This window comes from Homalodisca vitripennis, chromosome 3 (genome assembly GCF_021130785.1).
Source record: "Homalodisca vitripennis isolate AUS2020 chromosome 3, UT_GWSS_2.1, whole genome shotgun sequence".
Taxonomy (NCBI): domain Eukaryota; kingdom Metazoa; phylum Arthropoda; class Insecta; order Hemiptera; family Cicadellidae; genus Homalodisca; species Homalodisca vitripennis.
The window spans coordinates 60374707-60401355 of record NC_060209.1 but is presented as its reverse complement, the minus strand read 5'-3'; the positions used below and the strand labels follow the sequence as shown (position 1 = coordinate 60401355).

Here is a 26649-nt window from a genome sequence, read left to right as displayed (position 1 = left end):
ACTCTAGTAATAAAACTTTACTTTTACTCTTTATAACTCTTGGCGTATTATCAAATAAGTGTACTGTTGTACAGTAATTTACTTATGTTAAAATAAGTGGTTTCGTTTGCTACATTACAGGAACTCAATTGTACTATCAAACTCCGGATGCAAATTCATTACATTAAACTGTTTTTCCTACCTCCTGTTTTTGCTACATGAAACCTTGTACAGATTTAGAAATAGGATGAAAATATTGTTTCATTAGAATAATTACCATAGTTTTTTTGTATGGTGATTGTTCAATTATTACTCACTGTTCTGACGCTAATTTATAACTTATATAGATCTGATGCAAGGTCCATCAAACCTGACCCTGATGGGAAGGAATATCATTATAAATTAAATTTCTGTGTTGATTAAAAATCGTTTCCTAAGGAAACAAACATGGCTATTATAATTTAGACTATAAAGAGCAAAAAATAAGTACCATTTTTAGTTGTTATTAAAACAAAAACTAGGAATAATTGTTTGTAAATTATTTGCTTTATGTCTATATTCAGACATAAACAAGCTAGATTTTTATGTAATTCCTGTTCATTAGTGGTGCAAGAAGGGGGAGGGAAGTCAAAGGCCCTTTGTTTGGTTTTTCAACTATATCTCAGTAGCGGTTAGTCCTACAGAAAATGTATACATATACTACATTAAAGCTGATAAAATATTATACATGTTTTGTTGTTATAGTTTGTTTTTTGCAATTTGTTACCGTTAATGACGTTGAGCTCTCGTAATTGGTAATTTTCAAAAAACTCCTTATGGCAACACATTTTTTTCTGTCTCCATTTTTGCTGTCAATTCCACAGAAAGTTTGTTGAAAGGGGAGTTTTAGAGAATTTAATGTACTTCAACATGAGTATTTTTATTATTTTATATGAGTTAAATCAAAAGAGTTTTAAAGGTTTTTAATGTAATGAACAATTTTTGCAACCAGCACTACACTCGGAGAAATGGGGATGGGAGCGCAATGCATTCCAGTTAGCTCTACAACAATGTTCCATGATCGATTTTTTGCATACTGACTTTCCTTCTGGAATCATTCATTGACTTGGCTAATTTGGCCGTCTATTATAAAGAAAGAGTACAGTTACCAGCTCCCAAACTTGCTAAGCATTGAAATATGGCTTTACCACTCAACCATAAGAGGAATCATAACTTTTCCCTTATTAGCTACCCACATTACAATGGTCACCATCCAATCACAAACATGATGACATTGAGCATCTTAAAAATGATTGCTTGAGATTGGAACAGATCATTCAACTCAAGAGTAAGAACTCCAACAATCCTGATGTTGAAGAGACAAGTTGTAAAACTGTTAAGCCAAATGCAGTTGGAGCTAATGAATCTTGATTGGTGCATCTCAATTTTGAGTGGCACATTTGAAATGCTTACATGTTTATATCAACCATTTGAACACCAATGCCCGAGGCTAGTGCCTGACCTGTCACCACCAGCGTCTGAGAGGCTGGTACTACCACCAAGGCCTGTTTTAATGCTTTTACAATACTAAACATTTCACTCTGTAATGCCTTTAGTTTTTATATTACTTGAATAATTTATTTTTGGTTTGTAGATTTTTAGATTGGCTATAAATTATTTATCAATTAGTGTAAATTAGCATTATGTACATAACTAATTTTGTAATTATGACTGAACATTGGCGGTTTTCATATGCATTTTGATGCTCTGATTAATTGGACATTGGCATGCAAAGGGTTAAAGATACCTAGGGTTTTAAAAAAGAAAAACATAATTACAAAAGTAAAAAAGTGTATAATATTTCTATTACAACCATCAATACATATTACTTGAAAATGTTCTGTTTCTACTCGGATTGCTAATATTATATAATATGATTATAATAATGATATTCCGGTGTGATAAATTCTAATAAAGTTAATGTAAAATTATTGCTAGTATACATTAAAATTGACTAGACATTCCACAACTTGTAGGAACTTTATCATTGTTCTTCATCAAGAGCGATCCTGAATGTTTTGTACATCTTCTGAAAACAAAACAAAAAGTAATGAGACTTATTAAAAGAATATAACAATTAACAGGTGACAAAATAATTTAATAAAAATAATGCTTTCATAATTTTACATATAATTATGTGTCATAAAAAGGAATATGAGCAATTCTGAATGATTTCCTATTTTTGTTACATATACTTCAAAAACCTCAGTCATACAGTATTTTGGTGTACATTTTGTTTATTTAATTACATGTAAAGCAATATTTATGTAATATACAAGGCGTGTTTTTAAAAATTAGTACCATTTTTTAAACTCTGCCGCTGATGCAGTGTGCCACGTTAGTGCATTGTCTACCTACAAATGTTAGAAATCCACAGACACAATTATGGCAAAAGTTAATTGTTTTTATATGTTTTAATGCATATTTCAAATCCCCCATCAATTGAGAATCTCGCTGATGGTGTTACACACACTGTTAGTTTGTTTCTTGGCACTAAAGGCGAGAAAGCAGTTGACGTATTAAGAGTATGGGCAAATATTATGAGTGATGGAATGGCATTCAAATGGGTAAGAACTTTAAATGACTGCCCCCTTAAAACAATGTTCATTATGAGAAATGGAGTGGACAGCCCTCAATGGTCAACAATGATCTCGTGCAGAAAAAGAATGATAAAGTGAAAATGAATAGATATTTCAAAATGTTACTGTTATCAGAAGAGTTTTATCAAGTTTCAAGAAGTGTTCTCTATGACATTTTTACCAAGAAACAGGTTTTGCTCTATGACAATGTCCATCCACATGAGGCAAAACAATCTCAAGATCTCAGCATAGCATTTTGCTTGGAAAAATTTGAAAACCCCAAACAGCACAAATTTAGCACCCAATGACTGACTATAATTTTTTATAATCAGAAAAAGCATCCTGAACTTTAGCACTGCTACAACAGCATCAAAATGATCGTGTTGCAGTCACAATTAAATCAGATGGCAATCATCTATGACAACAGTATACAAAATTTTGTTTTTAGATATGACAAGTGCCTTAATGTTTATGCCAATTATGTAGAAAAGTAGATAAAAGTGTGAGCTTTCATATAAAAACAAAATTGTTAAAAGAGTTTACTGGCTTTTTTATATCATAATGGTACTTACTTAAAAAGCATGCCCCATATATCCTTATGTATTCAGATTCACTAAACCAAAATTCTGCATGAGAATTTGCCCAATGAATTTTTGTTTTTAGAAATTAAAAAGTATATATTTTTATGCTGACTTCTATACCCAGTGGTACAAAAATTATAGTACAGTGTTAGCAAAAAGTTTAGGGACAGGTACCAAAAAAGACAGTTTTACAAAAACATCAGATTTATTCATTCAAAATTAGAGTTAACATTCAATCTTTGTGATTTAGGTTACATAATACCTTTTAATAATCTATAGGACCCCCTTTAGCCCTAACATACTCCTACATTTGTTTAGGCATAGAGTCAATCAATTTAATGCACTCCTCTTTGGTGATATTGTGCCATATGTGGGACAGGAACAACTTCAAATCGTTCTTGTTTGAAGGTTTCTTCTTGGCAAGTCTAATAGCCATCATATTCCAAATGTTCTCAATCGGATGGAGATCCGGACTCCTAGATGGCCACTGCAAAATTTCAATGTCCTGTTGACTAAACTAGTTCATGGTAAAGCGTGATTTATGACAAGGTGCGTTATCTTGCTGAAACAAAAAGTTGTCACCCAGCTTGGCTGATGGCAGCATAACCTCCTCCATAGTATTACAATATTTTTCACTGTTCATAGAACCCTCAACAAAGTGCAATTCACCAGGACCCTCTGAAGTTAGACAACCCCAGATCATAAGAGCCTCGCCACCCTGTTGAACTGCCGGGGCAACACAGGCAGGTAAAAGTTTTTCACTTTTTGTACGCCTTACACGAATTTTGCACCTAGGAAACAGCTCAAATCTTCACTCATCAGAGAATATTACTCTCCTCCAAGCTTCTTTGAGCCAATGCCTACGGTTTTTACACCAAATACAGTGTCTGTTCTTAGCCAAGTCATTCAGTAGGGGTTTGCGAATGGCAAAATAAGAATTCATCCCTGCCACTCAAAGCCAAGAAGAGACTGTTGACACACAAACATTTATCGGGATCTTCTTGTTTTAATTTAGTCAATAGATCAGGTGCATTGTCATTACGGTTCTTCTTAAGTTTACTAACTTTCGGTAAATCGGGGTGTGATCTTTCTAGGCCTACCAGAGCATGGAGCTTCAATCACGGTGCCGCTTTCCTTAAAACACTTGACTGTGTTTTCTACACACGTTTTTGACACACTTAAAGCAGTTCCACTTGATCTATATGGCTTACCAGTCTTAAACATTCCAACTATTTGCCATTTCATTTCCACTGACACAGAATGTTTTACCATTGTTTCACAACACAAGTTATTATGAAACACAAACACAGGTTATGTTACGAATGATGACAGCAGAAAGAAACAAGAGAAGAAGAAATGCACGCGCAGCTCTTTCCGCATCAGCGACATCTGTTGAACACAACTGTGCAATCCCCTTCCGTCTAGCGGCAGTACTAGGCGAGAAATGTCACCTCAAACTTGAGGTTTTGTAGCCAAATTTTTGGAAAAATCTAAAGATACTTCAGCGAATTTACATTTTGGGTACGAATTTTTTCGCCATCTCACAAGTATTATTCTAATGTTTAATAGTTAATGATAAAGTTATAAAAAGTAATCAGTTAAATATCTGTCATGGTTTAGGAGAAAAAAATCATTTTTGTGTTGGAAGACATGGATTTTTCAAGTTTGTTTTTAAACAAAAAAAAAATATTATAGGAAAACTATAAGAACCACAGTGTTGGAAATTGTACTCAAAAGTTTGGTATTGCCCATAGTATAATGCAAAAATATGTGAAAAGATCACAAACAGTTAGTTTAAGGACAATGTTAGATCTTCATGTTTATAGGGGTGTCCCTACACTTTTTGGCGACACCTGTATATTAACCTATCATAGTATAAAAGCCCTGTGTTCAAGTGTTGCTGGAACAAATTAAATTGATCATAAAACATTTTAAATCTAAAACAAACAGTCCAATAATGTACTTTTTTCTGTGAGGTCTTTCACTTTTATTCAGTTATGTGGGTCTGAAGATGTGCTCCTTGAGTACGAAAGGCCTCATAGAAATAAAAAAGTATATTATTGGAGTGTTTGTTTTAAATTTATAACTAATTCCAATAAGAACAGAGCTTCTAGAATGTATAAAATATTTTGTTCACCTATCTTGGATTGTTGTTTGTACTTACTTAGTACTGATGCAATGGTTTCATTGATGTTGTGGTTTAAATTTGGCTGAGCTCCAGGAGTGATTTCTAAGTCAAAGCCAGGGCCATATTCTGAAAAGTACTGGAAGAATACAACAAAGTTAAAAAGAAAATATAAAAGTATCAGGTATGAAAAATAAAACGTGGCAAATTAAAATGAAGGTGACACAGTTGGGTATAGGATGCAATAGTCTTGCAAGTCACAGTATTTTAAGATAACTGTCTTTAAGACAGAACAAGTTAAAAACATTTTGATCATCCCATGAAGAATTACAGGCATTTCAAGTAGTAAATTTGGCCAAACTTTTAACCACACCCAAACAGCACATGGATAATAATGTAAATTGCTATAGTATGTAAAGGACATAAAGGGTGTGTTGTATAATGAATAATTATTTAAGGAAAATATTAATACTATCAAACCTATATCTGCATTTCTTTCAGAAGGTTGTGTTGATAAGCATTAAGATATTGTAATGGATAGTCAAGCAAGTTTGAATTCCTTCGTTTTTATTTGTATTACATGGATAATGAATATGGCCTATTAAACAATAAAACTAAAGACTTGCTGCATAAGGCAGGTGGAGTAACTATACTACTACTTTATCCACTGGTATAGCCACATTGACCGTAATTTCACTGCTTGTTAAGATGACAATAATGACAATGGAAGAGTGAATTGAAGTAACCTGAGTCACAACATTACATTGTTTTCTTTCAAACCTATGCACTTAAAGGCAATATTTATAATTTGTCCTTGGAGCTCGAATGGCTAGCTCAACTGGCCACCGCCATTTTGTCGGAAGAGCAGATTAATTTTTGCCGTAATGTTATTTTAGCTTGTACGTCCTGTTGTACAGTGAAAGTAGCGTTGTACTGGCCATACGAGTTGCGAGGACAAAGTACGGCAACACTAATACGAGCTGTCTGAAACCTTGGTGTGGCCAGTGCTGCTGGCCTTTTGAGCACATAAGGTTAATATTCTGGGTCTTTGATACACTTGGTACCTACTTGGAGATTCAGTTGTCTATTGTATACAGTATGCGAGTAAGTAATGAAGAGTTCTATTGCTGGTTTTAAAACAGTTCCATTGTCATAACAATAAATTTGTGACTTGATGATGATAATGTATCATGTTAAGCAAAAATCTTTGACATCTCGTTTAATTCAAACTCTTAGAATGACTGTATACTTCTCACTGCTGAAGTAAAAAAGAAACAATGATATTGCAGATTAGAAATAATCTCTGCAATGAATCAACTTAAACTCGTGTTTAAAACATCGCTATGTCTCTAAGCACTGGCTCATGGGTTAACAGCTTCGAGAAGAGTGGCTCCTAACATTGTAAGCTTGCTCAAGATTCGAAGATTAACAATTAGCTCTAACTTTTAGATTGATTTCACAGAAATCTGGATGTTGCCATTGTTCTAATAACAACATCTTTGAAACATATTTGCTGATTATGGCTCCCACACATCAAACCCTACCTTAACTTGTTAAAAAAATGTATACTTTTAGAAAGAAATTTCATCCTGGTATTTTAATAGCCTAAGTTTTCAAATTAATTTATGTGTATTAATTACTATGTTTTTATTCTTGATCAGTTATTTACATACTTGGTTATGTTTCATACTTGTCATAGTGATAATTTTAAACCATTCACCTACATCGACAGAGCTTTTCCACGGCTCTTGGCATGAGACCCATCATAATTTTATGGAACACTTTTGTGCTTATAATAGTTAACTTTAAACTCTACATATAGTTGTACCAACCATACAATGTATTTTGTAGGACAATATTCTGATAGTTGGTTAACATGACAAACAAAAGATTACAGATGAATTACTTTATATGATACATATTTGTTACACTTAGTGTTAGTAACCATCAGTGGCGTCGGGCCGGGGGGGCACGTGCCCCCCCCAACATTATGCAAAAAAAGAAAAAAATAATATAAATTATCTTTAAATTACGTATATGTATACACTAAAAGTTACGAATGAATAACTAATATAGATCCCCCGTTAGTCTATTTTTCTGTATGCATCTAATTTGATTCTGTGTGTGTAAAGTATGCGCGTGTTACAACTAAATTTACAAGTGCCGGTGAGCCGACTCTGGCCGGTTGCGCCCGAGCTGGAGCAGCCGATCGAATGCACCCGAGCCCAGCCGACGCCGGCCGAGGGCCTCCGAGCATTGACGACGCCTGGCGGAGGGATATCATACCAGCTCAGTGCGCGTGTGTTGTGTTGTGTAGGTGGTCGCCACGTTTTATTCGTTCAATAAGCTTATTGTTACTAGCTGAGCTGCTATTGTTTGTGTAATTTTTGCGGATGTTCGTTTGTTATCATTTCTAAGAAACAGTCCTCTGTACTAACATTCTTTAAAAAACTTGGAAATTCAAGTGAAAGTGTAAATGAAGATAGACATTTAGCGGGAAGTAGCACTGGAGGTAGCGTTGGTGATGAATCGCCATCTTGTTTACGCCCAGATCGTGATGCTACATTCCAGGGCGAAAGTAGAGATCCTTCATTGGGAGTACAAAGTGCAGATATTGCAAAAGGAGCATTTCAGCCTGTTGATTGTTTTAAGGTAAGCAAGATTCAATCCAAATCGAGGCAGTTCAAAGAATCCTGGTACAGTGAATTTAATTGGGTCGAATATAGCCCCATTAAAGACGCTGCATTTTGTTACCCATGCCGACTATTTTGTCAACATAAGTCTGGTCGCGGGGAGGAGTCATTCACTAAACTGGGCATGAACAATTGGAAGAAAGCTTTGGAAAAATTCAGGAAACATGAGAATAGTAAAATGCATCAAAAATCTAAACAGTTTCTCAATGAGCATAGAAAAGCAGGAAGCACGGTAGCAGATTCGTTGTCCTCGGCACATACTAAAATGGTTGAGATGAATAGGAGGTATTTAAAATTCATAATTGAAAACATCCTATTCCTTGGAAAACAGAATCTTGCCTTAAGAGGACATGATGAGAGTACTGCTTCATTTAACAGGGGGAACTTTATAGAACTACTACAACTGAGATCTACTCAAATGGAGGAAGGAATCCAAACATTAATGAAATCCCCAGTCCATTCATACAAAAGTGCCCAGGTACAAAATGAGATAATAGATTGCATAAAAAGTGAAATGCTTCAACAAATTGTCCAAGAGGTGAGTGAGGCTTTGGCCTACTCAATTATTTGTGATGAAACTACGGATATTTCAACCCGTGAACAGCTTAGCATTTGCATTCGATACATTACTAAAATAGATGGACACATTAAAATCAATGAAAGGTTTTTGGGCTTCGTTGATGTGTCAGACACTACTGGTGAAAATTTACATCACACTATTAAACAGTATCTGCAGCAGTTGGGTATAAGCTTAAATAAAATGCACGGCCAGGCATATGATGGAGCTAGTAACATGAGCGGCAAATTCAAAGGTGTTGCCTCAAGGTTCCAAGAAGAAGAGCCTAAAGCTTTGTACACACACTGCCATGCCCACTTGCTTGATCTGGCTGTTCAGAGATTTTGTGAAGAAATAAGACAGCTTCGGAATTGCTTATCCATAGTAAATCACCTGTATAACTTAATTAATGCATCAGCTAACAGGTTTTCAATATTTGAATCAATATGTAAGCAAAGCGGAGAAACAAAAATGAAAAGACTGGTGAGCTTGTCTCGAACTAGATGGACAGTTCGACACAAAGCAATCCATGTAATTCTAGAGCAGCTCCCTGAAGTGTACGAAACTTTGGAAGTTATTGCAAACGATGTATCAAATCGTAAAATTGCAGCCGAAGCTGATGGTCTAGCCAAACAAATCAGCACATTTGAATTTGTATTCAGTTTAAAACTATTGCACAGCGTTTTGAGTCAGACTGATATACTCTCCAAAGAACTGCAGAGTGAATCTCTTGACATTTCTAAGGTTTTTGCAAAAGTTGAATCCGTCATTGACTGTTTAAAACTGGACAGAAATGATGATGGCTTTATTCAGATGTGGAATGAGTCAGAAGAACAGTGTAACAAATATGGTATGAAAGGTTTGTCAGTTGAAAGGCCTTCACTACCACGCAAACGGAAGATTCTGAAAAAACTTGAAGCTAGTAGTAGCTCTTCAGATGCTGCATTTCATCAATCACCTGAACCTGAACCTGAACAGATGTTCAAGACTGGCATTTACTTTGCTGCTTTAGACACAGTAATTGTAAACCTGCAATCTCTTTTTTCCAAGAACGATTATGATAAAATCAACTGCATTGCCCAGTTACTATTTAATTGGACCGAAATTGACAACAACGCTGTTATGGCAATCCAAAAGTTTTATAACTTGTCTTTAAGTTTCTCTGTACATCTTAAGTTTTTTCACTGTTATGCAAAGAACAATTTTGTCAAAACAGACAAAGCAACCACAAGAATAACGTTCCAAGAGTTGGCTGATTTTTTTATTGAGAATGATCTTCAAGCCAGTGCACCAGATGTTTGGCAGCTACTAGAAATATCACTTTCGTGGCCTATCACAACAGCAAGCGCAGAAAGATCGTTTTCTACACTACGAAGGCTAAAGACATTTCTTCGAAGCACCATGACAGAAGACCGCTTAAGTGGGCTTGCCCTGATGTCTATTGAGCAAGAATTGACGTCTGAATACATGAAAGATAAAAAACTAGATCTGTTAGTTGACAGATTTTCAAATCTAGCCGATAGGAGGCTAATGCTTCATTAGAAGTAACGAAAATTGGTTCGTTGAAAACCATTACTGTAGTTCTGTTCACCTTAAAACTTTGTCTTGTACACAAATTTGTTTTTGTGTTATAAATGTCCTTGCAGTTATGTCTAGAATAGAATAAACTTGTATAATTTGAAATTGAGTCTTTTTACAATCCATCAATATAGTAAAAATTGATTAAAACCAATGTTTAACAAAAATACACATATACTTTACTTTAGTTCTTAAGTGGTAGTTTTCAAAAAAGTTTCCACGGGACCACCCCCCCCCCCCGGAGACCCCGTGCCCCCCCAAATTATTAGGTCACGCTACGCCTATGGTAACCATTACTAGTGATAGGTTTCGCTTTTTTTTAAACAAAAAAGGGATGCTAATCCACTTTTAAGCCTTTTACTGCCCGTCCTCATGGGCAACTGGCCTATGTGAGGAAGAATCTTATCAAACAGAGTAAGCAGGAGAGTCGATACACTACAAGGCTAAGCTCTCAGATAGGATTTGAACCTTCGCTATCTCTAACTCTATCTCTCAACTGCTTGGCCATTAGTACTCCTAACTCACAGTTATGCGACAGTGAAATAGTTTCATGAACAATTCTAATAATTTTTATGAAGAATTTATTATCGAGAATTGGAGGAGGAATGTAATTGTACGACATACAAACATTTTGAAATCTCTGATCATTATGAGTCAACAGAGGAGTGGCCGGCTCCCGATATTAGGCTGACAACTACCAGTGGAACCAATGATGCAATCACAGATGAATTTATGATGGATATTTTAATTAATAATTAGATTGCTGAACTAACTGACATGTTCATTACTAAATTACATTAGTTCATGAATGTAGAGAATTAAACTGTCTACCAGTGAGCAATACGTATAATTCACATCCGTTCACAAGAGATTAAACATTTTTTGTTAACTTTAGTTGCTAACCTTTCAAATTAGTTAAAGTACTACCATAATATTACAACGACATACTTACAGGGTTCTCAGGTATTTCATCTGGCAGTTTCACATTACAAATGAGTGCTGTCAGGTATGTCCAGCAACGTGCGGTGTTGGCCTTATTATAGCCCCCTGCAAGTGGAAAATTATGTTATTATGAACAGTATAACGGTGTTGAGCATCTTTGTAGTTTTATGCTGCCTCACATAGATGATATCACATTTCATTTTCTACTTTATAAAACACTCATTATTGTAAATTTTAAATTAATTTCTAAATAAAATTAAAAAATACTGTAACAACATTAATGGGATGCAATGAAACAGTGAAGAATTGGTTACCTCCTCCTAATACCAGAGTGGGTAGTTTCCAGGACAATACGTTGCGGACACAGTAACCCAGGGAGGAAGGAGTGAGGTTGAAGTTCCCCACTGGGTCACCCACCAGGCAGTCAGCTCCACACTGCAACACCACTGCGTCAGGCTTGAAACTGGCCTTCACTTCTGTCACAACCCTACCACAACAAATATTATCACTGTTCATTTCACACCTTGGTTATCAAGTGACACAGTATACGATATTAGCAGTATTTCCATGCCTGTATTTAGTAACTGTGCGCCCCTGCCGTCATGCACTAACCAGTGCCATACTGTCACACCTACATTAATTAACACCTAACTCATAATATCCAAGCTATGATTTAACATAATTTTTACTTTGTGGTTTTTAGAAAAAACTATAACATTTCTTTAAAAATCCAATGTTACTTTTAAGGTTTGCATAATTAAACATGGAAATAAAAATCAGGATTTTTAAACAACGTCTATTTATTTCCATAAGATTATAGACAGTAACAATAATTACAGTTACAAATATAAATCTCGCTGGATGTAAAAGTAATAAGGCTTACTTAAATGAGCCTAAAATATCATGGTGTTATGATTGAATGAAGCCAGCAGTTACTAAAGTGAGACAGTGTTCTGGGCATGCATAGATCTTTGAGTTGTGATCCTCAACATGGCAGCACCGAACGGCATTCGGGTACTGTCTATTCAGAGTCCAAGTACACAGGTGTCCAGAGACGATTTCTTGTGTAGTTCCTTTCATTGTTTAGGCATTTCAATTTTAAATTTCAAGCTTTTACACATTACCGGGTAAGTTACATTGAAAAATATTCTCATGACGCTGATTTTAAGACTTAAGCTACATAACTTCGTCCAATCACTCTTATAGGTTTTAATAGGCACATGTGGGGGAAGGCGGGCATTTTAAAACAGATAAAATTTCCACAATTCATAGTATAATATTTCAACATTGCATAATAGAAAGTTTTAATACCTAGGAAAAATGTATAATTTTAGAAGCCTTATATGAATGTTTTGTAGCAAAAATATAGTTATTATTATTATTGTAATGGTATATTAATCTAAAACTAGCCCAATGAAACATGTTTACTCACGTGTCAAACAACTGACACAGGTTGGCATCAGTGAGGCCCTCAGAGAGAGGAACATTGACACTGTGGTATCTGCCAGGTCCCTCTCCCCGCTCAGTCAGAGAACCAGTTGTGGGGTAAAAGCCGGGTTCATACTTGTGTAGTGACAGGGTCAACACTCGTTTGGTGTATTCATACGCATTCTGGACACCATTGCCTATTGACAGATACATTGCAACATTGTGGTAAAAGCATCGCTTCTCTCAGACAAACGGTTGTGTCTGGCTGACTGGTCAACTGTTCATATCTGTGAAAACACTCTTAGTGTATGGGTCCTCCCCATTATAACAATATCACTATAAACAAGTGCCCTTGTATGCAAGCTTTTTTATTGAATCAAAATCAAGTTGGAAGGATCATACATCAATAATGTATGTAAACAAATTTCTCAAGTGAACTTTTTACTATGGAAATTGAGAGATTTTATCTCAGTTCATTATCTATTTTATCTGGCTACTTTGGTCTATTTCAATATAATATAACATACGGTCTAATCTAATGGGGATATTCCACAACGGTTTCACAAGTCCTACTGATTTAAAGAAAGTTATCACAACAATTTTCTCGTGCTGGGCCACAGGAACACTGTAGACTACTTACTCCTTTATGAAAACACCAGGATTCTTACAGTAATTAATCTACACATATCTATACATTCACACAACAGGACGTATACAGGGTGTTCTGAAAAAAGGTGCCCATAAGTCAGGGCGTGATTCCTCACATCAAAATAAGAAAAAAAGGTCTAATTAACATAGGTCCGAAAATGCTTAGTTACCAAGTTATACAGGGTGAAAGATTTCGTCTGAATTTCAGTTCCCCTGCTGCAACGAAGCCCTACGGGTATTTGTTGGCTGTTAATTAAGATGTACAATTTAGCGTACTTTATGTAAAATGAACTGAAAAATTGAATAAAACCGTTTCCAGACCTGTAGCTACAGTAATTTTTAAGATATGTGACCAAATACGCGAAACTTGGTCCCGAAAAACAAGTTACATTTAGGTTTGAAGCAGATTTACTATGTTAAATGTACAATAAACACAAAATATTTTTTCACGGTACTTGTAGAAAATTTAATTTCGAAGAGAAAGATGTAAAATAAGTCTATAATAGACAAACGCAAACTTAAAAAAATAATCCTTAATTACATACAAAACGCATGAAAAATAGACAAAATCTGTTAAGCTCTCTACAAATGTAATATTGAAATTAAAACAGCTGTTTTATTAAAATATTTGATTTGAGAAACAAAATAATTTCTATTTAAAACATATGTTTTAACAATGTAACATTGTTTATAATAATTTAAATAAACATTACAAGCAGCTATTTTTCCATTGCTCATTAAGTGCGTGTGTTGATCTGTACTTTAATACAAGTTAGTGCGAGTGCCGTTGAAGTTAATTTTTGATAGCTAATAATATCTTATTCATCATGGCAGGTAATATGAATATTATGTACACTAATGGTGAAATGGCAGACATGCATTTAATGTACGGTCTTGCACATTGCAACAGTCGTCAGGCTATACGACTCTATCAGGAACATTTTCCTCATAGACAGTTACCGACTCATAAAATGTTTTCTTCCATTCATAGAAGGCTAAGCGAGACGGGAACCTTTAAATCTGGAAAAGTTGGTAGATCAGGACGGCCACGTACAACGTGTACAGCTGAATTGGAGGAGGGCGTGTTGGACGAAATAGAGAATCATCCTGGAAGAAGTACTAGAGAACTAGCCTTGGATTTCGGTGTTAGTAATTCAATTGTCTGGAAGATTTTACACGAGCAGCAGTTGCATTCTTATCACTATCAAAGGGTCCAGGCTCTTTTGCCTCGAGATTACTTTCCTCGTGTTCAGCTATGCCAATGGCTTATCCAAAGGTGCAGAAATCCACATTTTTTAAATTACATTATCTTTACTGATGAAGCAAAATTTTCAAGAATGGCTATTCTTAACACCCACAATACTCACATGTGGGCAATTGAAAATCCACGTGCTATTTCAGAGAACCGTCACCAATATCAGTTTTCTATAAACGTATGGGCTGCTATTCTGGGTGATAAAATTTTTATTAGTTTTTTACCTGATACGCTCAATGGTGAAAATTATTTACATTTCTTGACGACTAATCTGAATGAGTTACTCGAAGATGTGCCACTATACACACGCAACAACATGTGGTTCATGCAGGATGGAGCTCCAGCTCATTACACATTACAAGTAAGAGAATTTTTAAATGAAGCATATCCAAACAGATGGATTGGTCGAGGAGCCCCAGTAGCATGGCCTGCAAGGTCACCTGACCTCAATCCTCTAGACTTTTTCTTATGGGGACATTTAAAGACGCTTGTCTACGACTCGCCTGTGGATACCATAGAAGAGTTGCGAATAAGGATTGTTAACGGGATTCAAAGGATACGTGAGACACCTGGGATCTTCGAAAGAGTTCGGCAGTCTATGAGAAGACGGCTGGATGCTTGTATTTTGAATGAGGGGAAACATTTTGAACATCTACTGTGACGTGGTTAGTTTTTTAGGACAAGTGTAACTTTTTTGTTGAATGATAATTCAGATAACTTTTTTATGTATGATAATTTATGATTGTTAAAAATATTTACTTGATAAAAAATAATAGTAACTCATTAATTTGTTTTAATAAAACAGCTGTTTTAATTTCAATATTACATTTGTAGAGAGCTTAACAGATTTTGTCTATTTTTCATGCGTTTTGTATGTAATTAAGGATTATTTTTTTAAGTTTGCGTTTGTCTATTATAGACTTATTTTACATCTTTCTCTTCGAAATTAAATTTTCTACAAGTACCGTGAAAAAATATTTTGTGTTTATTGTACATTTAACATAGTAAATCTGCTTCAAACCTAAATGTAACTTGTTTTTCGGGACCAAGTTTCGCGTATTTGGTCACATATCTTAAAAATTACTGTAGCTACAGGTCTGGAAACGGTTTTATTCAATTTTTCAGTTCATTTTACATAAAGTACGCTAAATTGTACATCTTAATTAACAGCCAACAAATACCCGTAGGGCTTCGTTGCAGCAGGGGAACTGAAATTCAGACGAAATCTTTCACCCTGTATAACTTGGTAACTAAGCATTTTCGGACCTATGTTAATTAGACCTTTTTTTCTTATTTTGATGTGAGGAATCACGCCCTGACTTATGGGCACCTTTTTTCAGAACACCCTGTACAGTATAACTAAGCTTGACATTTTGCAACACCACCTAGCTAAATTAGAATCTTTTTTCAAAATAAATATCTCTAAATATTTTAATTAACTCCTGATACTGCTCATACCACATCTTTCGATAATTTAAAATAAAATATACTTGACTGGTTAATTAATCACCACTATTTCTCAATAAATGACTATCTAGAAGAAAATAACCGTTTTGTTTATTAATTCTAATTTATTCCAATTAAGTAATGCATACTTGTTAACGGTTTTATGATTTGGTTTAATTAATGGATTAAGCAATGTAATATTTAACTTTAGAAATACTAAGTAGTATAATTGTAATTTTAATTGATAGTCAATGCCTATTTCTTGTAAAAGATCAATGACAATAAAATTCTTGATAACCTCATATGTTATTTTTCAAACTAACAACAATCAGTAGAGATAAGCACATGGTGCTGGGCCACAGTGTTCTGTGCCTTGATACATCAAAAACAAACCTTGGTTAACCTGGATAGTTGGAACTTGGATAGTACACTTCTACTGTAATTCAAAATTGTATGTCAATGTAACTGTAAATGTAAAAGTTTGGGTTGATTGAAATTACATTTTCCATGATTTAGTAAGGCTTACTTATGTTTTGCTCCCACTTCAGGGCTCTCCCCAATTCCCTAGTTTTATGTTATAATGATGAGTGATTAGGAATGATTACAATTTATAGGTTTAATAAAATATTCATTTCAACTTTCAATTTTTTAAATATTAATGATAATAATAAATGTTGTTCCTATGATTCATATTTAATAATGTATGCATAAGCCAATACAACTTTTTGTCATTAATATGTTTTAATGTTGTTTTGAAGAAAACAATCTTCAGTGCCCAAGATTGAAGTGCATTAAGGGTGAAGGGTTAGATTTCAACCAATGCTGGTAACTGATTATTTATTTATTATTTTCATGAATAATTTTTACCATCTAAATGACTATAATTAGAAGATAAAGTGTACTATATAAACCTCGATTTAATATCTGTTTTAGCACACAGTGATGAATATTCTCAAACTTCAAAACTATAATTTTCTTTCTGATCTTTTTTAAGAATTCTTTTCTAGGAGAAATCAAAATCTATTAGTTCTTTTGTGATAAAAGGTTTATTCATTTATAGCTACCAGGTTTTTAAATGTACTGGTATTGTAGCAACTTGGTACATCAGTATTTGGAATTTTTCTCTGAAAGCCTTAATAACTCATTTAAATACGTATTTTGTAAACTGAACCCATGAGTTCTTAGCTTATAGATATGTGGTTACGTACAATTTAAGAATTGCTAGCCTTTGGATCTGCTAGCTCACCAAACACTAGACTCTTATATTGCTGAGTTTCCATATCTCTGGGTTTCAAACTCCTAAAGTCTTAACTCTTGGTTCCTTAATGATAAAGATAAATGACCACTAGAGATCTGCCGAGTGTTGGATTCTCCAGCTGTTGAATAGTACTTAATTATTAATAGAAAGTAATTATTAAAACATAGTAATATTAATTAATATATAGAAACATGTATAAACCATTAATAAACACTCACCATGATGAATATCAAAATCAATGTAAAGCACATAAGGGAATACCTTCCGAAGTTCTTCAATTCCCACAACAATATCATTCACGTAGCAGAATCCTTCAGCTTCATCTCTGAAACAAAATGCAAATAAAACAAATAAAGTATAAAATTTGAATAAGTAATATAAGTTATTATGAATCTATATTTGTGCAATAAATGTTATTGCCTAAAAATAAAAAGCCATGAACAATCTGAAGGGTAATTACACCTCTTAGTGCAATATATAGATAATTCAAACTGTAGGAAAAGTTAAAGCCTCAGAAATTCTGAATTGAAGTAGAAATTGTAGAGGTCGATGTCTGGTCCATAGAAACTGTAAACTAGGACAGTTGTGAAAATTAAACTGCACAATAATTAAAAGGATAAAAAAATACTAAGAAATCAGAGAGGCGTTTTTTTCTTATTAATTAAGATAAAGGGTATAAGAGAGTCTAGAGATAACGCATCTATAGGAAAAGGTTGAGTTGATTCTCATTAAAATAAATATAACTTGTATATACAGGTTAACAAAACATGTGTTTATCGAGTACAATAATCGACATTTCGAAATATTCAAAGTAAAAAAACAGACTGTCTTAATAGTAATAGTCAACAACATGTGATCATTGCTAGGTACCGAACCATGTGATACTATTACCACACATCACATATGGGATAATCTAAAAAACTTAATGGTGGAGGGTCAACTCGGCTACTGATGTTGCACTACCCGGTCGATAGCCAGATATTGCTTCTTTTTTGGTTGGTATATTCTCAAGATGTATATTGTTGTATACTGCATTTACATGTATCTGAATGAGAAAAATAAATACATTTCTTATTTTATATAGTGTGCTGATTTTATTGAATTATGACAAAATATTGATTCATCTGTAATTTTATTTTAAAGTACACTACCAGAAGTATCTGGCAGAAATAAATAATTCTGATCATAATCTACATTTGTATTATGCCTCCAAACCAGTTGATGGCTACTTGTGCTCTCTTGCTGGTCAGTTGTCTCACAGCTGTCAGTGTTCCTCCTGCAAGTCGACTGACCATATTGTACAGGCCTTCTAGTGGAGGGCAATCATGAACAAACTAGATCATGGTGGACTGACTGTTAACCGTCAAAACATAGAAACACAACACAATGTGACAAACCTCTGGGCATGGTGCCAGCCTCCACACCAGTTGATAGCTACTTGTGCTCTCTTGCTGGTCAGTTGTCTCACAGCTGTCAGTGTTCCTCCTGCAAGTCGACTGACCATATTGTACAGGCCATCTAATGGAGGGCAATCATAACCTGTCAACCACCCAAATATTAGAAATAATATTACAATAAACTTCTGGGTATGGTACTAGGGTGAAGAGGATAAATCAGTGGAACATATTTGGCTAAACTGTCCTGCGATATATAAAATTTGGAAAAGATTTCTAGGAGCATATCGCCTCAGCCCCAAGGATATCAGAGAACAGGAGCTCTCAAATCTGATCGGCTTTTATAAAAGTCTCAGATTGTAAGGATACAAATGTAAGTTAGGGAGGCGCAAAGGTCCTTTTAGAACTAAGCGCGGGGGCAATCGTCTCATTCCCTCAGGAAAACAAATGGTACTAGGGTCATCGGAACAAATTTACATGTAGACCCTAAATAGCTGTACCATACTTTAATTGCATAAGAAATTAACACGTATATGTGTGTATGTGCATTCATTATATTTGAACAAATGAAAATAGCCGAATTTAATTTTAATAAACATTGAATCACAAAGGGTACTTGCTCCACCAGGACAAGGCCAGGTACAATATTATACAGAACTTCTCATTATACAGAAAGTGTTTTAAAAACACTTTTGAATACCCTAAGGCAAAGGTAAGGGATCATAACAGCCTACTAAATGCAAGAAATTGGTTATGTTAAATATGTCAGATCATTTTAAAAGAGATCTGACATAGGAAAAATTAGATGATCTGGGACATGATCTGATGTTGGAAAAGTACCAATCGGAAATGCCCCTGACCATCAGTGTGTATTTCAGTGGCCTAAATTTCTGGTGATAAAAGAGAAACAATTTTTGAGATAGTACCTAAATTCAAGCTCAGATCACATGAGCACTCATAAACGTTAGCTTTAACTTTTTGTATTTATACTACGTATGTATGCATTACCTATATATATATATATAGTCTAATAGCAGATAGGAACATAATGGCCTCCGGATCATACCAAAGTACTCAAATATATATATTTAAAGTAATTTTATTTTGTTTGTGTTATGTGTTACAAAGTTTGGATTTATGACAACTCGGTAAGATTATGGAAGACCTGAGGGTGCTGCTGTGCTCTTGAAACGTGTCATCGAAAATGTATATAGTCAGAAAACATGAAACATAACAAAACATTGTTGAACAAATTATCTGCATTATAGTGAACTAAAACGATTGATGTTGACTGTGGCAGATTCCTTACGGTGTAGAAGTTGAGTACTTTGTTCACTTTGAAGTTCAAATAAATAAAACAGACTGAACAAAGCCATTTTTAAATTGCTTCAAATTATCAACTGCACACAAGCAAAACTATACAAGATTTTACACACTAGATTTTTACACCTTAGGAGAAAGATTGTTAGGTACTTTGGTAACATCCGGAGGTCACTATTGGAAGAGTTTTTCTCATTGTTAAGCTTAACAATCTATATTATTAGAAAAAACAGACTTTATTTAAGTTATTGTTAAAATGACATATCATTATGATGATCATGTCTCTTTTTCTGCCTTCCAAAAAAGTGATTCAGCAAGGAGGTCACTCTGTCCCTATCTACTATTTGTTATTAGTCTTTATAAGTAGGCATAAATATAAAACAATAAGTGCTCACGTCCTCTGAGCTTGAATTTAGGTAAAATCTCGAGGGAAGTCTTCTCACCAGAAATGCGGGTGCTCCGATGCCCACACTTATGGTTACGGACATTTTCGATCAGGTACTTTCCTGACCTCAGATCACTTTGGTCAGTCTGGCACGTGATCTGACTTCGGAAAAGTTAGACAATTTGGGACATGATCTGATGTTTTTATTGCCCCCACCCGCACTTCTGGCGGGAAAAGAAAACCATCCCTGAGATAGTACCCAAAATCAAGCTCAGATTATGTGAGCGCTTGTTAATGTTTTATATTTATTTTAAGATTATTTTTAACTTGGTACTACTAGTAATATATTTATGATAACTTAGCCTAAAGCTACTTATATTGCGTAATAACAAGTAGTAGATAAAGTGGCCTCCTTCTTGCTGAGATCACTTCCTCTTGGTACGCAGAAAATAAAAACAGTTCGTCATAATGACATGTAATTTTTAAAATAAATCAAATAAAGTCTGTTTTCTCTAATAATCTAGTTTTTAGGTCCCAGGTAAGAAAATGCTTCTGAAAATAGTGGCCTCTATACCAAAGTACCGATTTTGATTTTCCCTAGACGCTTAGTAAAAAGAATTTGGTGCTGAACTAACATTATTGCTTATTAGTTTTCTAAGGTCAAAATATTTAATTTTCTTATGATTTATAATATTTTTTAACTAATTATTCTCTTTACTTACCTAATCCAAATTCCAAGTCTGACTCTGAATCACAGACACTATCAAGTGTCTTCAAGTATTCAATATAACTTAATGAATGAAAACTTGTGAGTTCATCTTCTAATGCCGGAACTGATTCAACACATTTCATGTGGGGAAGAAGATTGTACGCTTGAATCAATGAAGCCACCATTTTGTTCTGTAATAATTTCATTGTTGAATCAATAAAATAAATATTTTCCAGTTTTAATGCAAAAAATTACGATACTTGACAAATGTATAAACTATAATTAGATGTAAAATGATTTATGGTCTATAAATGTAAAATTGTTTATATTATTCAGTTATAAGTGAAGTGGAAAACAGAAAAAAACTGTGCTAAGCTGTTATTGATTTAACGATGGATGAGGAATATAGGCATCTAGAGTCTACAAATTTTTTCAGATAATAATGAGGTTTGCTTAACGATTTCAGCTTAAGGTGCTGATGTTACTCAACAAGAAGTGTAAATATCCTTGATCATGTAGGGCTGAGAGTGTTAAGACAACAAACTTTAGGTAAAATAAAGATTAAGCAAGTAAGGTTGTGGATTGCTTTTGCTTTGTTTAATAACTGGTGTAAGAAAGGGGCATTTTACAAATCATATTGTTATAAAACTCAGAAACAGAAGAAAGCGAAGCATGACTAGATGAATTTTATTTGTACTGAGTGGAAGTAGTATACATTATTACATGATACTTAAATATATCTGAGTATCTGTGAATTTATACTTTTACTATATCGGATCATAATTAAGTCCATGTATAAGGTCAGATACAGTTAATAAGATGTATTTATTGCGTCTATATTGTACTCAAACTTTAGTCATGTGTATCTACTCATGGATCGTTGGAATTCTATGTACAGTCCTCTGAATATTGTCTAACTATAATTCCACAATTCATTCCACAAGTGTATTCAAAAATAACATCAAGGATTTTTTTAGAGATGTAGCCTCGAAAAGTGTTTGATATAAATTATTATACACAACAATACACCTTTTAACCCTTTTTGATAGATTTTATTTTTGTACAATGTACATTTCGAATTGAATGTACTCGTCATCAGGTACTTGTAGATGAATTCACAAGTTACTTAAAAAACACACTTATAAAATAAGTAAATTTTCAAAAAATTGTAATAATAAAAAAAAAACATTACTGTTTTGTCACTTTAATTTTTATGTTTATTAAAACCATTAAGTTCTATAAGTTTTTCATTCTGACATAATTGTTTTATGGGGAGACTTTAATAAGCGGCCTACGCTCATTATTCAGTTGTTTTTATTGGACAATTCAATATATTATCCAACTTCGATATGTAAAAATCGTACACAATAAGTTTTAATAAAATACAGGAACAAGAAGAATCATATACATTATAATTTAAAAAGCATAAATTTAACACTAACGTTACAAAACAACAAAACCATCTATGGTCTAGACTTAGATATCAAAGAGACATTACAATATTAATAACTTGCCCAGCTAGATATCAATGAGTAACCGCTTATGTGAAATGGAGGAAAAGATTCTCCCCATGGGTTACCAGGAGCCAAACCCAGATGTTGAAGCCACTTAAACAAATCTCGTCACTTGTGACAAATATCTCATGTATTTTCCTAATTCATAGCCATTTTCAAAGTCTCAAAATATTAGCTACTTCTTGCTGTTTATTGCTTACACTAAAATTAATAGAACTAATAAGTTGAAATCATACACTAAGTTAAATAAATTGTAATATTGAATTATTCCTTCGGATAAAAACATTGAACCATTCGATAAAAACAACCGAACGAGTGTAGGCCGCTTATTAAAGTCTACCCTTAAAAAAATCTTTAAAAAATCTTAAAGTCTTTTTTTTAAATTCAATTTTGGTTATTTCCTAAAGTAACTATCAGTTTTATTTAGATGGAGTCACATCAAATATTGTTTACAATCTGAAAAAGTATTTGAGTTACATTGCTACAGATGTTTTAAGTAAATAAACTGAAGTAGTCTATAGTTAGCAGCCACCAACACAACTGAATCAGAGTATCAAATTATCGATTAGAAAAATTTATTTATTTATTCACAGAATCACGATTTACAATACAAATCGTTACAATGCAATGATGGCTATTGACCAGTAATTTAAAGCTATAATATTGAGTTAAGCCAATACTAAAATTAATGGTAAGTAAACAATAACATTATTAGATTAATGACTATGACATGCAAATCAATAACAAATAAATAATAACAGATAATAATACAATTAATTATATAAATTCAAATTACACTCAATAAAAGAAAGAAGAACTAAAATACTATTACTAGATACTAATATCAATATTGACTGCTACTAAGTAATAAATTTCAGTCTTTAATAAGCTCAAATCTGTATTTTCTTGAGGCTTCCCTGAGGAAATATCTGAACTATCTAATACAAAAATGTTGTAACTACTATAGTTATTTACAACTGATTATTGCTAGCACTTTTTAATAACACTGAATAACAAATTTGTTCCAAATTAATTCAACAAAGTAAAATAATTTGTATTGTATTTGAGTAATGGCCACAAGTACAATGGTGATGTAGCCTATGTGTTATTTGTGTCACATGCTGTCAGACATGTTTATCCATAAGAGTAGTAGAAAGTAACTAATGTTACACTGTTATATATGTTACATTTTATAAATACACATAGCCTACATAGCTTTTTATTCATCATTAAATTATTACCTTCTTAGATATAAAAACAGCAGGGGTAGGGTACGATAAGCGGACCCGGATTTTTATATTGAAATTGGCAAACGATATTACTTAATTAATCATAATCAATCGATACTGATTATTTTGAACTATTAACTTAAATAGTCTATATCAACAGCTGTAAACACTTTAAAATAATACACGTCGGGTAATATTTCAGTTTTACATAAGTAATTTTGATTATTAAAAATGGCAGTCAATTTTAGAAAACTACACACATTCTACAATTCTAGAAATTTGTGGGAAACAAAACAACTGTAACTGTGAGAAGAGCAAATATGGTCGTCTTCAGCTTTCCTAATTTTGGTTATAATAATTTGTTTGATCACTGTAAATATTAAATTCATATTTTAATTTAAAACATATGATTGCTATTGAGGACTATAGATACTTTTATATTGATTGATAGTCTAGGATTTGAGATGCGGATATTAGGTATATCGATGATTACATTCTTCGATATAAAAAACCGGGTCCGCTTATCGTACCCTTCCCCAATTTGGTTTAACCTTTTGGTTTCAGTTATTTAGATAATCATGAACAAGGATTGCGATGGTGGCCGCTTATTATACTGATAGTATGGTCATTGATTAACAAATATATAGACAAACTTAATATTTATAACGAACACCACAAATACATTTTTTATACATTATCAACCAAAATTTAATACATACTCTTTTACCAATGTTAGGAATTTTTTCTGTCTCTTCTAATAAATAATGGTCGTTTACATATGCAATAATTAAATTCTCAGATTTATTTCTTGTATAATCTCTTTTAGCGCCTTGATCTGATGAAAGAGTTTTGAATGAAATAGTTTCAGATTTTGCCATTTTGTTACCGAATATCAGCTTGTCAAAGAAAACGTAGAATGAATAATTATAACCTATAAAGTAGTATACAACACGATTATTTGCAGAAGAGATTCCACATTAAAAAGCAATGAAAATAATATCTTATTATTGTTACCAATAACTAAGTAATGCTAATTCTAAATCACAATAACACAGCCTACAGGGGAAGACCGAAAATTAAAATCGCTATGAGTATACTATTAGAGCCATGATAGATAAACACACACTCGTGTTCATAATAAACAAAATTCAAAATTGACATGTGTAGCCAGTGCCAACAGAATTTGAAAAACTACCCTCAATTGTATAGCCAATGCTAACACTATCAGGAATTAATTAGCCAAAGTTAACGGTGGCAAAACCGTTGCTGTAATTACTGTTATAAAATCATAAAAATCAGTACAATATTTCATTATCATTAGAGAATTAAATATTCTATAAATTTATACTAGAACTTTATCACCTTAAATGGAGTGTGAACGATCTAAAAAATTTTTATTTAGTTTAGTATTTTTATTAGTTATATGGTCTAGCATTACAAAAAGAACTTTTGTAAGCTTAAATATTCTGAAATCGGGTGTGAGTGATACTGTCTTATCATCCAATAAATTATTACTATTCAAGTAAATGCCAAATCATTGAGCAATTTGCATTGAAAATTGGGAAACATTGAGTTGTTTTATACAATTAGATAAAAAGCACGAACGAATAAGTAAAAACGCTGCTGAAGAATTGGAAAAGATTATCAGGCAAAACAGGTTTCTATTAAAAAAAAAAACAGACCTGAGGATCAACATCACGATGTACGAAGGTCCAGATAACCACTCCAGTGAAACTGGAGAACTCAAGTGGTGTGTAAATAGATTTTTTACAGTTTGTATATTTTCAGAAAGTTTAGAATTTACCATTTTGATGTTATATGTCTAAAAAAGTATAAAAGCTAATGCTGCAAAAAATTCAGGTTTGGCTGACTGTAATTAGATTACGTTCCTACCTAAAGCATTTCACAACTCATGCTCGAGGTTTCCAGACGTACTTGACTTAAACTTTTGTTATAAAAAAAATATAAATTTTGTAAAGATGTATAAAAAAAAATATTTTTGGATTTAAAATCCTTGTGGTAGGAGTTATAAAAAGGGAAAACTTACTCTTTAAAAAAAGTTTTGGTCCACCTGTATTATTTTAGGCGGTGCAATACATAAACAACACTGCATGTTTATGGCGTTAGAAATCCCTTATCCTAAATACTATAACCCCTTGATACGTTAAAGACATTAATTACTGTATGGAATATAGTTCTGTATTAAAATATTTTTCTGCTTTTACAATTTGTATGGTATTTCATAGTATAGAGCTAGAAGTCAAGAACACGGTGAGTGATAAAACGTGTCCAGAAACTTCAACAGAAAGAAGAAAAACATTACTAATACAATATATTGAATATACCGCATGCAGAGTTTTAGGAGTAAGGTTACTTTCAAGCAACATCCTGGATTAAAAAAGTAACCATCCCCGCCATAAATGTCCTTCTTCTGTATTTTCTCTTACGTAAATTATCCGTTGTTATGGCTGCTCCTTCTCTTTCTTCTGGTGTCATGTAATTTGAGTTTCAGCAGTAGTCTGTTGTTTCATTGTTTGGTCACTACCCAGAGAATTAACCTGTAGTCAGAAATGTTCATTGTGATTCTTCCCATTCCACACTTTATCCATTCCTGTTTTATATTTTAAACATATCTTTTATAATATTCTCTTTGATGGCCGTACAGTAATCATGGTTACAGTAAAATATGTGATTTAGGATCGTATTCCCTTGGCGGAAAAAGGAAAACACATTTTGAATAATAAGAATTCCTGATAAAAGAATCAAATGTTTTAGATGTCTGAAGAAGACAGTACCACTCTTTTTCAAATAAACCACCTTTAGTGGATGAACTGATATATCTTCCACTCCCTTCCTTCCAATCTTCCTACCCAATCTTTTTCCTGAATCTCCTGTTCAATTTTTGGAGGAGTGGTGATAAAAATGAAGGAATATATTTTAGAGAAAGGGAGGTGACATACGACATGAATTCTAAGCTGGTCCTAGATAATT

The 26649-nt window shown here is 33.4% G+C and overlaps 1 protein-coding gene across 4 annotated transcripts; it reads right to left on the bottom strand.

The window, feature by feature from the left end:
* Positions 1–1792: 1792 nt before the first annotated feature.
* Positions 1793–26228, bottom strand: LOC124356978 (histone deacetylase 8-like). 4 transcript variants are annotated; one of them, XM_046808329.1, is made up of 9 exons: positions 26106–26228; positions 20929–21106; positions 18505–18646; positions 17326–17432; positions 12505–12697; positions 11387–11559; positions 11083–11177; positions 5343–5442; positions 1793–2047 (listed from the first exon to the last, which is right to left on the bottom strand). In XM_046808329.1, exons 2-9 carry the CDS (start codon positions 21098–21100, stop codon positions 2016–2018), a joined length of 1014 nt encoding a protein of 337 aa, XP_046664285.1. In that variant the 5' UTR covers positions 21101–21106; positions 26106–26228; the 3' UTR covers positions 1793–2015. The 4 variants fall into 4 exon arrangements, with proteins under 4 accessions (XP_046664285.1, XP_046664282.1, XP_046664283.1 ...); XM_046808326.1 differs by lacking the exon at positions 26106–26228 and adding an exon at positions 24378–24809; XM_046808327.1 differs by lacking the exon at positions 26106–26228 and adding an exon at positions 24673–24804.
* Positions 26229–26649: the final 421 nt, after the last annotated feature.